The 15,724-nt window shown below is 42.4% G+C and overlaps 1 protein-coding gene and 1 pseudogene across 2 annotated transcripts in view; both read right to left on the reverse strand.

Moving 5' to 3' along the window:
- Nucleotides 1-850: 850 nt before the first annotated feature.
- Nucleotides 851-1,896, reverse strand: LOC311063832 (eukaryotic translation initiation factor 3 subunit G-like; annotated as a pseudogene). Its single transcript has 2 exons — nt 1,508-1,896; nt 851-1,259 (listed from the first exon to the last, which is right to left on the reverse strand). The product of its transcript is annotated as a eukaryotic translation initiation factor 3 subunit G-like (transcript).
- Nucleotides 1,897-10,085: 8,189 nt separating this feature from the next.
- The window catches only part of LOC311063428 (connector enhancer of kinase suppressor of ras 3-like), a 61,682-nt gene continuing 56,043 nt past the window's right edge, over nt 10,086-15,724 (reverse strand). The window contains exon 13 of the mRNA XM_084082889.1: nt 10,086-13,978. Within this exon, the coding sequence (XP_083939015.1) occupies nt 13,563-13,978 (416 nt within the window). The 3' untranslated portion in view covers nt 10,086-13,562. The remainder of the gene's footprint in view (nt 13,979-15,724) is intronic.

Below are 15,724 nucleotides of genomic sequence, written 5' to 3' on the forward strand. Positions count from 1 at the left end.
TAGAGGCTTTTAGCTTTAATGACTAATGTGTAAGTGTCATACTGTAGGTTAGTGCACAGGCAGGACATTTAAAGTGTTCTCTAGCACTTTTAAAATGTACTTACAGGTCATGTGGTCACTTTGTCAACACAGTAATATTATGTGGGAAACTTCCCCCTGTCCATTCGTGTGTCCGTGTGTCCGTCTGTGAACAGCTAATCCCCGGCACTGTTGGCCCGGTCGCTGCGAAACTGTGCACACACACTCCCTGGATGCCAAAGCCAAACCTCTGCCCCACATTTTTATAGCGCCAGACAAGGCAGATTTTTGCAAAAAAAAAAAGATATATATATTACTCCTACAGACTTTGTCCAAACATCAGTAACTCTAGTCATGTGATCAACACGGATTTGTCCTATTTTCTATATTCCATCCTGATTGGCTAAGATTGGCTTCCAAAGTGTGCAGGACTGGTTCATTTTGAACAAAATGCCTGGAATCATGAACGCATGCGATTTCCGTGAAATTTTGCACGCACATTCACACTAGGCCGAGGAAGAAATTACATTTTTCACGTTTTCATCTATAACTGCACCGATAGAGTGAAACTTTGCCCTTTTTTTTTTATATGCCTTTTAGAGCACCACCAGGAGGCTGACTTTTGTAAAAAAAAAGAAAAAAGTGCTGTTACTCGTTCAGATACTGTCCAAAAATCACGCAAATCGGTTCACAGTATCTACATGATCTATAGTCATGTGATCAAGACGGATGTGTCTGATATTTCATATTCCATCCTAATTGGCTAACATTGGCAAATTGAACTGGAAGAATAAAATCCAGCATGCCCCTGGAATGTTTTGGATAGTGGCACTCAGTTGTTTGATGGCGTTGCCCATGCAACATTGAGAATAAGATGATCATAACCATATCCTGACACCCCTGCAATGGCCCCGGCTGCATCCTCCCGACGGTGGAAGCTGATAAAAGCAAAGCCCCTTGGACTGTCGGGTAAAGTTGTCCCTTGGCTAGGTAGGTCCTGGAAAGGGAGCCAAATGGCTTGAAGAGCTCCTGAAGGTCGTACTCACGAGTGTCCTCAGACAGATTTTTGTCACACGGATAGTGGCGTTGTCGCCAGCTCGGCCGTTGGGCTGCATGGACTCTCCTCTACGCGTGCCTCCATCCCTCAAGCTGGGCAGAACATATTTCCCAGTCTTGCTCTGTGTCGGCTGTGCAGACTCTGACTCTCCTGAGCCAGCAGGCTTCATCTTATCTCCAGTGTCCTTGTGTTATGACCCTGGGTCATATTATGTATTTTCCTGTGTTTTCCCTCTCATAGGTGTGTTTGTGAATGAGTGGTGAGGAGTGAGTGATTTGAGTACCAGCTGGTGTGAATGTTGGCTGAGTGTGATTGGCTAACTAGTGGGTGGATTCTCGCAGGTGATTGGCTCCTGTCTTCTTGGGCTTCACTATAAAGCTGCCTGGTTCCAGAAGTTCAGGTGTCTTCCTCCCCTAGCCAGCCTCCAAACACCAGTGTCCTGTATTTTGTTATAATGTCTACTGTATGTGTTAAAGATAAGGGCAGCGGGTGGTCCAATGGTCGCCTCTGCACGTACGACAAGTCACAATCTTCTGTCCCTTGAGCTTGTTCATGGGTTCACTCAATGCCTCTAGGCATTGAGTGAACCTGGTGAAGGTCATGAAGACATCGTCACCGACAGTGGTGGTAGCAACATTAGGACCTGGTGCGTCGAACTCAGAGTTTCCAAATTTCTTCCAATTCTTTCTCTGGGCTTTTGAAGCTCGTCTCACTTCATCTGCTGCTTTATATTCATCTACTTTATACCTACCCCTTAGGTCCACCAAACCTAGTTGGGTGGACCAACTAGGTTTGACATCTTCGTATTCAGCTGACGACATTCTCTCGGTTACCTGAGCTCCCACCTTGGAATGTATGTTACCAGCCTGTGACACACCAACCATTTATAACCGGGCGGGCGGGCGGACCTCTGACATCACACTCATGTCACCATGACTCAGCTATAATCATAGAAGGAGTTCCCGATGCAGCAACGCCTAAATACTAACCTCAATGTGTGGTCATGGCATCAGACGCAAGCAAATCACTCAGCTCTATATATGGGCACAAAAGGGGGCATGTCCATATATGGGCATATACTGTACTGATGACATCAGGGATCTCCATATATATGGGCATATCAGCACGCCCATGTATGGGCATATACTTGTAACGGTCAGATATTGCTATCAACAATTACAAAAAAATCATGGGTTGAAAATAATCTTATTTAAGATAGAATAGATATGTTTAACAAAACGTAGCACGCAATGAATGGCTTTATAAACAACAGACACCAACACAGATTAAGCTCAGAAGGTGGTCTTTATCTGAATGAATTGAATCAAATAATGACACTTGCCAGAATAGACGCACACAGTTCATGATAGATTTGAACAATAAGTCCGTGTGATGTCCAAACCGAACGCAAAGTCCGTGACTCACGCACGCACAAACGCACGAACGCACGTTACCGTCCATACTGTCCTCACAGAAATAAAAAGTTAATCCAACAGAAATCCAAGTCCAGAAAGAAAGTCCAACTTAAAGTTCAGTCTCCACAATGGAAAAAACAAAGGTCCACGCTGGATACAAAAAGAAACAATAAACAGTCTCACTGGAGTAGATGCATAGCAGATCGACAAGCACACAGGCTCACAACGTGAGACAAACCAAGAGACAGGGTAATAAACAGGCAGGCAGGCAGGTAAGCAGACAAACCGTAACCAGAACGCTCTCCCCAATTTTCTACCGGACCACTCGCCCCCAGCGGTTCTTGTATTCTTGTATTCGTTTTACTGAGGATAAGGTTAGGAATAAGTTTAGGGTTAGGCATAGTTTTACTGAGGTTACGTTTAGGAATACCTGGTGGCGACCGCTCAGAGGTTGCCGGGGAAACGGGTCAAAAAGGAGACTGGAGGACCCGGGAGTAGACAGACAGACAAAGAGACTATAGCAGACAGGCAGAGATGCTCGTAGGCCTGCGTCCTGCGTCGCTGACGCACCATATTGCGAAAGGACGCATTCATGACAACTCTAGTGCGTCCATGGGACGCAGCTCCGATTAGCTCCGATAATATATAATATTTGTCAGCTGTGATCTACATGGACTCTCTCGGTTAGGTACCGTTGGTGGAGAAGTATAACTCTCCGGTTAGACACCGTTGTACTGGAGAAGTATAACTCGGTTAAACGGCGTTGTGTGGCAGAAGCAGCAGCACAGCCCCTCGCTGTTAGTCTACGCTACACACAGAGAGAGAGAGAGAGAAAGACGGCATGAGGACCTGCTCTTAAACGTGTTAAAACGTCTTGGATAGACCACTGTCTGGAATAATAACTGATCATCATACATACAGGTCTACTACTAATCTTTGTTGCTGTTGTCATCTTAAATTGACCAGCCAAAGTAAAATCCCCGATTTTAGAGTGTTCTCCCACTTGCTTGGAGATCAGAGTGATGCAATCAGCTGTGTAACATTAGCAGGTTAACGATGGCTCGTTGATCCTATGCATTTGACCCCGATTTGACCACAAAGGCAAACAAAAGCACTAATTAATGGCAGCTGTAAGTAACCGGTTGTCTATCGTCTGTGTCTTGTGTATGTTTAATAGGCAACTGGATGTTTTCTGTAGCTTAGAGATATCATAACAATTAATTCCCTGAAGAGGGTAGACCCTCTCCCTCATGCTAAACTTAAAGTGACTTATACGGTTCCACTTCTCCTCAAAAAGACAACTTTATTTTCCTTTCTCAATGACAAGCCTAATGGTATTATTGCATGTTGACTATGTGCAATAACTGCAAGCCAATGTTCATAGGCATTGTCAGTATTTGTCTTCATTATTTCTTGAATTCCTATTTCTTTATTTGCCAATACTTCCACTGTAAGCCAGTGTTTTCAGTCTACACAATAAATAGTAAAAATAAATTCTACATTCATAAATAATACAAAATAAAATAATAATAATGATTAAAAGGTTCTATGATTAAATGTATTCTATTGGTCAAAGGTATGTTAAATCCACCTGTTGCCCACTACTAGTATTTCTTACCATAAGGTGTGCTAATACTACAGAATCATATACATTTGAAAAAATATATTTATGATTTTTTAATATATGTATATATATCGGTATCGGTCTTGAAAAGCAGGAACGGGTCGCACTGATCTAGATCTGCTATTTTCACAATATGTATCTGTGGAACTGAATCAAACTAAATTAAGTGCCTCAACTCCTAATTCCTCAGGGTGGGGGGTCCCCAGTTAAAATATGATTATTTTGGGGGGTCGCTGCCTGAAAAGGTTGAGATCCACTGCATCAGGATATAATGTACACAGTCACACACGCATAGAAGATATGGAGATTGGAGATCAAAGAAAACGATAGGGGGGGGACGTGTAATTGGGGACCCATAAAATGTCCCTGGGACCCATCTAAAAGACCACCCTTGCATCCCAGGACCCATTACATTGAAAACCTAGCAACATCACTGAGACAGACTGGCAGACAAACAGACAGACAGACAAACCGACATTGCGTCCACAGTATGAAAAAATGCTTACGGCTCCAGGAAACCCCAAAAAAGCTAGAACAGGAGGCAGAGCATTTAAGTTTCAGGCACCGCAGCTGTGGAACCATCTCCCAGTCTCAGTCCGTGAAGCAGACTGAGACTGATTAAAAACCTTTCTCTATGATAAAGCCTATAGCCGAAGTGTATAGACTCAGTCACCCTATAGTCATCCTCTCTCCCCTCTCCCTCCCCACCTCCCTCCCTCTCTCCTCTCTCCTCTCGTCCTCTCTCTTCTCGTCCTCCCTTTTTGGTTGTGTGGGTTTGAGTCCCATTGGTACGATCGTAATTAACCATGTACGGATTCACGCTCTAGTAAGGCCTGCCACTAATTCTACACCCGGGGACCCGTTCCTCGGAGTTCCTTTTATCTCCCACGCCGCAGGTCCATGGACTGTCACTACGGACCCCCAGCTGCGGCTCAAGACTGTGACTGCGTGCGGACCGGGCCTCTCCATGGAGCACGACCTTGGATTTCTACTACATTAAACTATACCACTACACTATACTGTATATTATCTTAACATTCTTATATTATACCATTATATACTGCATACACATTATTGCTGTACTATATATTATATTATCATATATTATCTTACACTATTATATTTACTACTATTGTTATTGTTACTACTTGTATCTCTTTCTGTCTCTCCTCTGTCTCTCCTCTCTCTCTCTCTTCTTTCCCCCGACACGGTCGAGGTAGAAGGCCGCCACCCTAAAGCCTAGGGTCTGCCTGATGTTTCTTCCAGTTAAGAGGGAGTTTTTCGTTGCCACTGTCGCAAAATTGCTTGCTCAGGGTGGGATTGTCGGGTCTCTTCTCTACATGTAAAGTGTCTTGAGACAACTTGTTGTGATTTGACACTTTAATAAAATTGAATTGAATTGAGAGTGGCTAGATGGCAGAAGGACGCCCCAGAGCTGAACATAGGGGCCCGGGGAGATCGAATCGAGGGCCAGAGACCCCGGGGAACAAAAGGGAGGTACAGATTGTGTGAGTCAGGGATGGAGACTGACCTTTGGAGAGGGCTCGGTTGACTTTACTGCTGATGACCGGTGGCTAATTCAGAATGTTCAGATGGGGCGTCAGCTGGGAAAGCTGACAGGGGTTCAGGGCAGGTCGATGACAGCTGACGAGGGTTCAGGCAGGTTGGCGTTGGCTGACAGTGCAGGCGGGACGACTTTTCAAATGAAAAGTCTTAACAAGAGCCTGTGTGAGTATAAATAACAAAAAGACATTGGGTCAATTGGAACGTATGAGGATTTGAGCGCGTATTAGTGACCAGTTGTTCCCTAAGCCTGTTCAGAATCAGAAGACGCGATGATATTCTGGACCTAACAACTCGTCTGTATGTAATACTGTACATTCACAGGTCTGACTGAGGCACTGACTGTGTGGAGACTATAGTGATTCTATGACGAGCTCAGACACAATCACTAGAATCAACTTATCGCTTCATTTGTGTCTTCAGTATCTCACTTAATCACTTAAGAACCTACAGGACGTTTCGTATGACGAATTATGAAAATAGCCAAACAAACTTGTGGATCAAGTTTTTTGCTATTTTTTGAAAATTGTAAAAATAGATTTACATTTTTTGAAATTGTGTTTTTGTTAAACATTTGGAAATGTGGGGAAGATTTTGAGGAAACTTTCATGCTTTATACATTATATAGCTTATATAGCAGCTTCTACAATCCTTAGGGGTAATTTAACTCTGAGATGTAGCCTACTGTACATTTTGAAAAAAATCAGAATTTAAAATGGATAAATTAACACTTAGGATTTTATTGTCAACTTTCTGTAAGGAGTCATAATACAGAAGCATCTTCATTGCAAATAGTCACAGCCATAACATGAGTGCCCCCTGGTGGTCAAAGGTAGAATTACATACAGTAAATCACTATAATACCTGTGTGCTAACTGCCATCTTGGCCATATACCTACACAAACCAAAAGGAAGTTAGATACCGTACACACTATATCATAACAGTTGTACCTTCAACTGGGCTGGGTCAAGTGATGGACCTCTGGGGTGGACTTCATCGTCACGTCAGGTTCTTCTACTTCTATTCTAAACTGTTTATATGATGTTCTGCATTGTAGTGTATATCTGTCTGTCATTTAATGTCACTATGAATTGAGTACATAACATAAGGACCCCATTTGAAACAAGCCATTGGGCTTTCATGGGCGTTTTAATCCTATTTAGCTGACCTTGTATTTAAACTGTATACTTGCATGTGCTTTTTTTCTACAAACTTCTAAATAAAGTATTCCATCAATGAATCACTCAATCAATCTGAAACAGCTGGCCATGAATAAACAGGAGGGAGCATTTCCGGGTAACTAGAACTGAGCTGTGTTCCGTGCGCAGAAATAACGGAGCAGAAATAAGACTTCCGGTTGACGATCTCTTCAGAATAAGAGTACCTTCTAGAGTAAAAAGAAACCATTGAAAAAAATTGAAAAACGGTTCATTTGCACATTAAAACTATAAATTAAGCATTTAAACGAAGCTATATAACACATATTATGTTTCTGTGTAACAAAAACGTTTTTTAAAACATTAAAACATTATCTAAATTGATAAATGCTGTTCAAAGAACTGCATAGCCTATACAAATTGGACACTGGACCGGAGACGGCTGGCGATGCCAGCACTTGTGACATACACACGCGTTCGGGGAGACCCCCTCTACACTGCCACACTCTTCGCTAAGCGGGAGAGGTGTAAAAAAAAGTGTGGCGGACCGTCCAGTGAGGTCAGAGGTCAGAAAAGTGCCCTTTTCTGCCATTTTCAGACAATAGTGGACACTGGACCGGAGACGGCTGCCGATGCCAGCACTTGTGACATACACACGCGTTCAGGGAGACCCCCTCTACAACGCCACACTCTCCGCTAAGCCAGACAGGTGTATTTGGAAAAGTGTCGGGCCGTCCAGTGAGGTCAGAGTCAGAAAACAGCCATTTTCAGACCCCCTCTAAAACATTTTTGAAATAGTGAAAATAGACGATTAGCATGCAGATATACGTCAGAATCACTTGTCAGTGCACATTTATTTTTATTTATTTATTTAGTGTGGCGTTGTAGAGGGGGTCTCCCTGAACGCATGCGTATGTCACACGTGCCCCCGCAAATAGCTGTCTCGTGTCCAGCGCCCAATTTGTGAAGTCTATGCACTGAAAATGGCTGTTTTCTGACCCCTGACCTCACTGGACGGCCCGCCACTCTTACAAATACACCTGTCTGGCTTTGTAGAGGGGGTCTCCCCGAACGCGTGTGTATGTCACAAGTGCTGGCATCGGCAGCCGTCTCCGGTCCAGTGTCCACTATTGTCTGAAAATGGCAGAAAAGGGCACTTTTCTGACCTCTGACCTCACTGGACGGCCCGCCACACTTTTTTTTACACCTCTCCCGCTTAGCGCAGAGTGTGGCGTTGTAGAGGGGGTCTCCCCGAACGCGTGTGTATGTCACAAGTGCTGGCGCCAACAGCCGTCTCCTGTCCAGTGTCCAGTATTGTCTGAAAATGGCACTTTTCTTACCTCAGGCCGCACTTGGCGGCCTGCCACTTTCCTTTTTTTACAAATTATCTCTCAAATGTTCACCAACATTCTGTACTGGTCTGTATCCATTTTCTATCAAGTTTAGGGGCGCTCAGTTATGGAGAAGTACACACACACACACACACACACACACACACACACACACACACACACACACACACACACACACACACACACACACACACACACACACCTCTATCTTTTTTTATGCTGTGTTTCCATGTTGTATATATGTTGTTAAATAATACATTTCTAATGTTTTTTTTCTGATTACATTTGTATTTGTATTGTATTTTAGTTTTTAAATAGGTGAGATCAACTTTATAAACCCCAAATTCTTCTTTTTTTTTATCTCACCTGCACTATCTACTATTATTATTTGTAGCATATTTTGTGGTCTCTTTCATCATTGTTTATTTGCTTCTGCAATAAACAATATTATATCATCATCATTTTCCAAGAGTGACCTGGCCTAGAGTCAGCATTATTACAACAATGGACAAACAATACAAAAACAATACATATATGTAACACACACAAATCAATATCATAAATGTATTTTTAAATTAGATTTGTGTCTTTTAAAAAACATAAAAATGTACGATCTTATTTTGAAGGCAACCGGAAACCTTATTTCAGCTAGCCCCCAAAACCGGAAGTCCAATTTCTGCTCACGGAACGGAGCTGTCCCGGGAAAGACGCACTACATTGAGGCTGTAACTTGTGGGCACTCCTCTGATGTCATAGACAGTATTTACCACAAGGAGGCAGTGTAGGGCAATGACTTAAGTACAAAAGCTGAGTACTACCAACACTACAAGCAGACAGCATGCATGCAGGCCCTTCCAACAGTATGTGACAGTCCAGTAAGGCAAGGCAAGTGTATCTGTACATTTGTATCATGTTTCATACACTAAAGGCAATCATAGTGCTTTACAAAAAGGCATAAAAGAGGCATTTACAAGACAGACTAGACATTTAACCCATTAAGACCTGAGGCCGATGAAAAAAATGTTTTCTAATTCCTAACGCTTTAAAAAATACATATATATTCAAAGATTTGGACACATTTTCACGATTTTACAAAAATAGCAGATCTACAAGCTCGTATGAACTTGTATATCTGCTATTTTTGAATAGCCTAAAGAAATCTAAAAATGACACAGATGCGTTCCCGGTCTTAATGGGTTGACACTAGAGGAAATAAAAGTGGAGGGTTAAGGCCTAGAATAATGGCATGTCATTATACAACTGTCCTCACTAGAATGGAAAAGCCATGCAATAGTACAGTGTGTTTCTCAACTTGGTGGTCCAGGGACCACCAGGGGTCCACATGGGTCTGTAATTCTGAGAGGGTACGAATGTAACCAAATGGACCCTTATGGGTCGGATTTGGTTACATGTGTACCTTCTCAGAGTTAACACTTATAGTTTTACAGTGTATAGATAATTATTGGGGTCCCCGAGTTAAAAATCATATTAAATAGAGGTCCGTGGTCTAATGCAGTGGTTCTCAACCTCAACCAAAAATGTTGAAAATAGCTGACAAGCTTGCAGTGGTGGAAAAAGATTTTTTTTTCACTTAAGTAAGTAAAAGTATCAATACTGCAATGTAGAAATACTCTGTTACAAGTAAAAGTCCAGTAATCAGAATTTACTTGAGTAAAAGTACAAAAGTATTGGTATCAAAATATACAAAATATACTAAGTAATCATTATGCAGAATGTCATTTCACACGTTTTCAAATGTACGAACATCTTTTGAAAATATCAGATCTACAAGCTCACAATGCGTCACATCGCGACACATTGTGAGCTTGTAGATCTGATATTTTCAAATGGCCGAAATATATACAGAGCCGAAGTGGTAAATGTATGTTTTGTAATGATAATTAAAATCTATAAAATAACTAGTAACTAAAGTTGTAAAATAATTGTTGTGGAGTAAAAGTATAATATTTGTCGCTGAGATGTAGTGGAGTAGATGTAAAAAATACTGAAAATTGGAAAAACTCCAGTAAAGTAAAAAATACCTCAAGATTGTACGGAAATGTACGCAGTTACTTTCTACCACTGCCCAGGGGTCTATTACATAGGCCCTCTCCATTTTACCGCCTCACCAAATATCTCTGCCGAAAATAGCCGTTGGACAAGCTCACAACGCATCGAGTTGTTGTAAGCGTTCAAGTAGTTATTAATCTCCGAGAAGAAATGTGGAAATCACTACAGCAGCAAGTAAGGACACGAGACAGGCAGTGTGCTCTTGTTGTATATTGAATGAATTTATTGTATTGTTGCATCTACTAGCTTAAATTCCAACGTAGCTATAAGTCACACCTGAAATATTTAAGACCATATGGTGAGGAAATAATCACACCCACTCTTTCAATGTTCAACCCAGGATACACCACACCTCTAATGGGTCAACAACAAAAAAATCAGTGGTTCTCAAGGTGGGGGTCCAGGTACCCTCAGGGTTCCTTGGACCCCCATAACTCTCAGAGTTATTGGGGGCCTTGAAATGAACACGTTTGAGTAGCGGCATTTGTGTAGTTACATCTTGTTAGAGTCAGCAGAGGGGGCGTCTGAACCAACACAATGCAGGCAGTGTCAGGTATGATCAGCCTTTACATTGTCGTTCGACAAAAGTGTAGTAAACAGACTTTCAGGTACATTTGTAACTATCTGTACTTTCTGAAACCCATATTTTATATATATATGTATATATAAATATATATACAGTATATATATATATATATATACGCATACACACATTGTATATACACACACACACTGTATATGCCAATAGTTGACCCAGGTTCAACGCACGCACGCACACACACAGACACGCGCTTTTACCTCACAACGCTAAGAGAAATGTTTCAATTTGGAACCCGATATACAACTTCAAAGCCACACGTTAGAATTGCAACATTTCCATGTGACTTTAGTAAAGCTTTTAGAGAAGTTCACCTGAATTCGGTCTATATAATATAGCACTGAAATACAAACACACACCGGTCCCTGTACACAGAAATATCGTCTGAAAACGAGACAGCTTTTAGACATACATATTTACAAGGCAATTTTTGTCCGTCGCTAATTAAATAACTTAAGTAATTACAACAGTATATAAGGACAGCTTAGAAAAGAAGAAGCAAGGCGTTTAAGTGTTGGTTCTGGTATTATTACAGTCCTCATGGGGTTGTTGGAGAGAGGAATGTGCAGTAACAGCAGCTCTTCAAGTGCTTTTTCACACTTTTTCTGTGCTGTAGCCTCCGTGCTGACGTGAGCACAGCGCTAAGCCCCGTGGGCCCCAGAGGGAAAACAAAAACAAAAAAATCAAAAGGGGCGTCCGTGGACTAATGCATATAGTCGCTGTCGGGCAGAAACCTTTTATCTCCATATTCGAATATTCAAACTTTTTGTGTGTTTTTTTTTTGTAAAAGCATCAAAAGTAGCAGATCCACAAGCTCGAAACGAGGCGCGTTTCGAACTGGTGCACAAATGGAATAGATAACCCTTCTCGAAACAGACGTTTCCGACATCGGAAGGACGTTAAGGCTTAGTTCAGACCCTAGGCAAAACCCATTTGTTTCTCAGATGTGATCTTTACGACTGACTGTCTTGAGCGAGATAGTGAACAAACTTCCTGTGTCCACTCCAAGAAAACACGGGATAGAAAAGTCTTGTTAAATATAATACTGAGTGAAGATTTGCAGCAGCAGGATTGGGACAGTGTTTTACATAATCCATAATAACAGAGGCACAAGTGGGATCGCAGCCGCAATAATAATAATAATCCGGCATTATTGCTATCTGAGACTCTTGTGTGGGTCCTGCTCTTGAGTTAAAAGCAGGTCAACACAGTTCACTAGCGGATGAACCAGGCCAACACAGTTCACTAGCGGATGAACCAGGCCAACACAGTTCACTAGCGGATGAAGCAGGCAAACACAGTTCACTAGCGCAGTGGTTCTCAAGCTTTTCAGGCCGCGACCCCCAAAAATGATAATATTTGAACTGGGGACCCCCCAAAATAATCATATTTGAACTGGGGGCCCCTACCCTGACAAGCACTTGAAATTGTAGGAGTTGAGGCATTACATTTGACTCTGTTCCACAGATAAATATTGTGAATATTTATCCCAAGCCTCGCATGGGATTAAATAATCTTTCTTATATTATTTGACAATTTGGCCAATGTTTGAAACGTTTTAATTGTATTGGTTACCTTTGATGCAGTAATGGTATTTTTCATTTATTATTTTCTATTTTATTTTAGGTATTGAAAAAGGTCATAAAAGTCTGTAAACTGTCGCTTTACTGTCAGCTGGGGACCCCCTCAGAATCTGACCTAAATGTTGAGAACCACTTCACTATTATTAACCAGGTCAACACAGTTCACTACCAGATGAACCAGGCCAAACAAAATGTAATGCCTCAACTCCTACATTCCAAGTGCTTGTCAGGGTGGGGGGTCCCCAGTTGAAATAGGATTATTTTGGGGGGTCACGGCCTGAAAGGTTGAGAATCACTGCACTATAGCGGATGAACCAGGCCAACACAGTTCACTGGCGGATGAACTCTCACCCTGATAACTGTCAAAAAATACAAACACGTGTCCATCAACTCTGTCTGTCTCGTGGAAGTGCCGTCGAGCAAAGGCATCGAACCCCTACCCGCTCACTCATTGAGTGAGTCACAGAAGGTAGGGTGGGGGGATGCAATGTTAATGATGTTGCTGGTTGCTGATCATATCCTCTGTGTGTCCCTCCCTCGCAACTTGCTATATGATCTCCAAGGAGCACTTCACCCATTTTCAACCCCATCTTCATAGAATTGGTCGTCACTGATGCTAAGTATGAGATGGCACAATTTCTGTCCATACTCATTCGATCAGGGGATTCCAAGCTAATAAGCAACTACAGCCTTTTCTCTTCATGGAAAGTTAGCATGCTGAAATAGAAGCCATTGTTCTTGCATTAATCAACAACAACAAAAATCGACCAATGATGTCACTCGTAGGCAGGTTTCTGAACTGTCCACAGCCCTCCCTCGGAGACACAGAGTGAGTAGACGGAAATTGTGCCATCTTATAATGAGCATTAGTGAGGACCAATTATATGAAGATAGGGTGAACATGGGTCAAGTGGTCCTTTATCCACTTAAGCCCTATTTTCAAAAAATGACAATAAAACGTTAAAAAAATGTTGAAATGTTCCAACATTTTTCCAAATCTCCTATAACAACGTGCCCAAAAAAAGGGACGCCAGGGTTAAAGTGGTTAATAAAGGCAAAAACCCAAAAAGGAGAGAACTCTCTATAAATGTTTTTTAAAATATAAATATATAGAATTTAAACTGTCAGTGACTCAGCAGCCTCAGGCGGGACAGAAACCCTCCCAGAATGGAGGAGGCGGGCTTAGAACCAGCAGTAGGCGGAGACAGGCCGCGGCCACCGCCGCCGCCAGCGGCGATGGTGGAAGGGGGCGGGGCCATGGGGGCGGCGGCCTTCCCCCCCTGGCCGCCACCTTTTTTGGTGTTGTGTGTTTCCTGGTAAGGGATGGTGGCGCTGTTGTGCAGCTCGGCGTTGATGAAACACTGGCTCCCTCTGATGTGGTCCACGCCGCGCACCAGCCCGTGGCCGTGGTGGCCGTGGCGGGGGTCCCCGGGCGGGGGTCCGGCGCGGTACGGCAGGGGGAAGCAGGGGGGGGTCTCGTCCTCGGCGATGGTGGTGGGGATCCTCTCGTTGCTCAGGTATCTGTAGAGGGCGTCCTGACCTGGGGGAGAGGAGGAGGAGGAGGGGAGAGTCAGAAAACAGCTTACTTGCGATTCAAATTATTTAGAGAGATGCTGTTTGAGGTTTTGAGGATCCAATGGAGTTAGGAGGTTTAGTCAGAAGCGCTTTTTAATCATTTTCATTGGTTCAATATTTGTAAAACCCAGACGAAAAGGGTGTTCAATAGCACGGGTTTATAAAAATAAAAATCTTGAAAAATGGAGAGAGCTGGTTTCTGCCCGACAGCGAGTCTTCATCAGGTAAAAACAAAGGGAAAAAGTGTTAAATCTATACGTTCCACCTGACGTCAAAAACCATGAAGGTCAATGATATCTTACACTAATTATATGAATGAATACCAGATAATGCAAAGAGGAGGTTCTGTGCACATCCCACGCCTGTATTTAGGCCAGGTGCTGGACATCAAGGAAGAATCAAGAAAAAGAAGAAGGAAGTCCGCACACTGTTCTCAAGCTCCAAGAAACTCACTTTTTATTTTTGCAACGTTTCGACCTTCTAGGTCTTCATCAGGCAAATGAGTACCAGATAATGCAGTCATAATACTACTATCACACGTTCATTGCAGCTCAAATAGCATAGAGACCATGCTATCTTAGACTAACCACTTAAGAAAATAACTGAACAAAAAACCCACACACCCTTACAGCTCAAGGTGAAGCCAGTAGCCAAGAATAAAAAGCCGACGCTGTCAATTAGTCAGCAGGGTTCAGAGTTAATGAACAACACGGTAACAATTCTAAGCATGCAGGCCGAAGTGGCTCCAGTTTGTCCAGCATAGTTGTGTGAAATGACCAGAACGATAACAGCTAGACTGTAGATTAGAAATCTACAAGCTTGTCGTTGTGAGCTTGTAGATCGGCTATTTTCGGCATGCAGCGAAGTATAAATCAGGCATAACGGCCCGCCAAAATAAATGTTAGTCGACTAAATCAACTGTAGATTCTAATCTTCTGATATGTTGTCAACTGAAACTAGACTAAAAGTAAAACATTTCAGTTACTTACTAAAATATGACCTAAAACTAAATGGAATTTTATTCAAAAGACTATGACTAAAACGAAATCAAAATTTGCTGTCAAAATGAACGCCGCTCTGTTTGTGTGTGAGGATGACGCCTGCGTTCCATTCAGCTCTGTGTTCTGTCTGTAATTCTGTTTAGTTCATTCATTACTATGAGAACTTCCATGATCTCCAATGTGTGCCAAACTTTTTTTTCCCCCAGTACGGAATTTGCCTCGAGTGCGTTGAACAAAATTGCATTCCGGAAAAGCAATGGATAATAGCAAAATGGATATTTTTTAGTTTTCGGCGCATTCCTAAGCCAATAATTTGATGCCCGGCGGCGGTTCCGGTAGGAGACACAAAGAGTCTCCTTTGTGTCTCCTACCGGAACCGCTGCCTACCGGTCTGCTGGTCATCAAATTATTGGCTTAGGAATGCGACAAAAACAAAAAAATACCCATGAATTCAAGTCTCCATGGGGTGACTAATCCATAGAAAAAGTATTTTTTGGGGTGAACTATCCCTTTAAGGCAGTTGGAACAGAAAAGGCCTGTACAATTTATCTCAAGCAGTCAAAAAGCATGGAAATAAAAATCAAGTAACTTCTACAAACGCTTGTTCAAATAGTAGAGTTTTAAGGTTGTTCTTAGAGGCTGCAACTCTCAAGACCTGTGGAAGAGCATTCCAGAGCTTGGGAGCTACAGCCTGAAAGGCTTTGTCACCT

The sequence above is a fragment of the Gymnoscopelus microlampas genome (genome assembly GCF_963454915.1).
Source record: "Gymnoscopelus microlampas genome assembly, chromosome: 16".
In the NCBI taxonomy this organism is placed as follows: domain Eukaryota; kingdom Metazoa; phylum Chordata; class Actinopteri; order Myctophiformes; family Myctophidae; genus Gymnoscopelus; species Gymnoscopelus microlampas.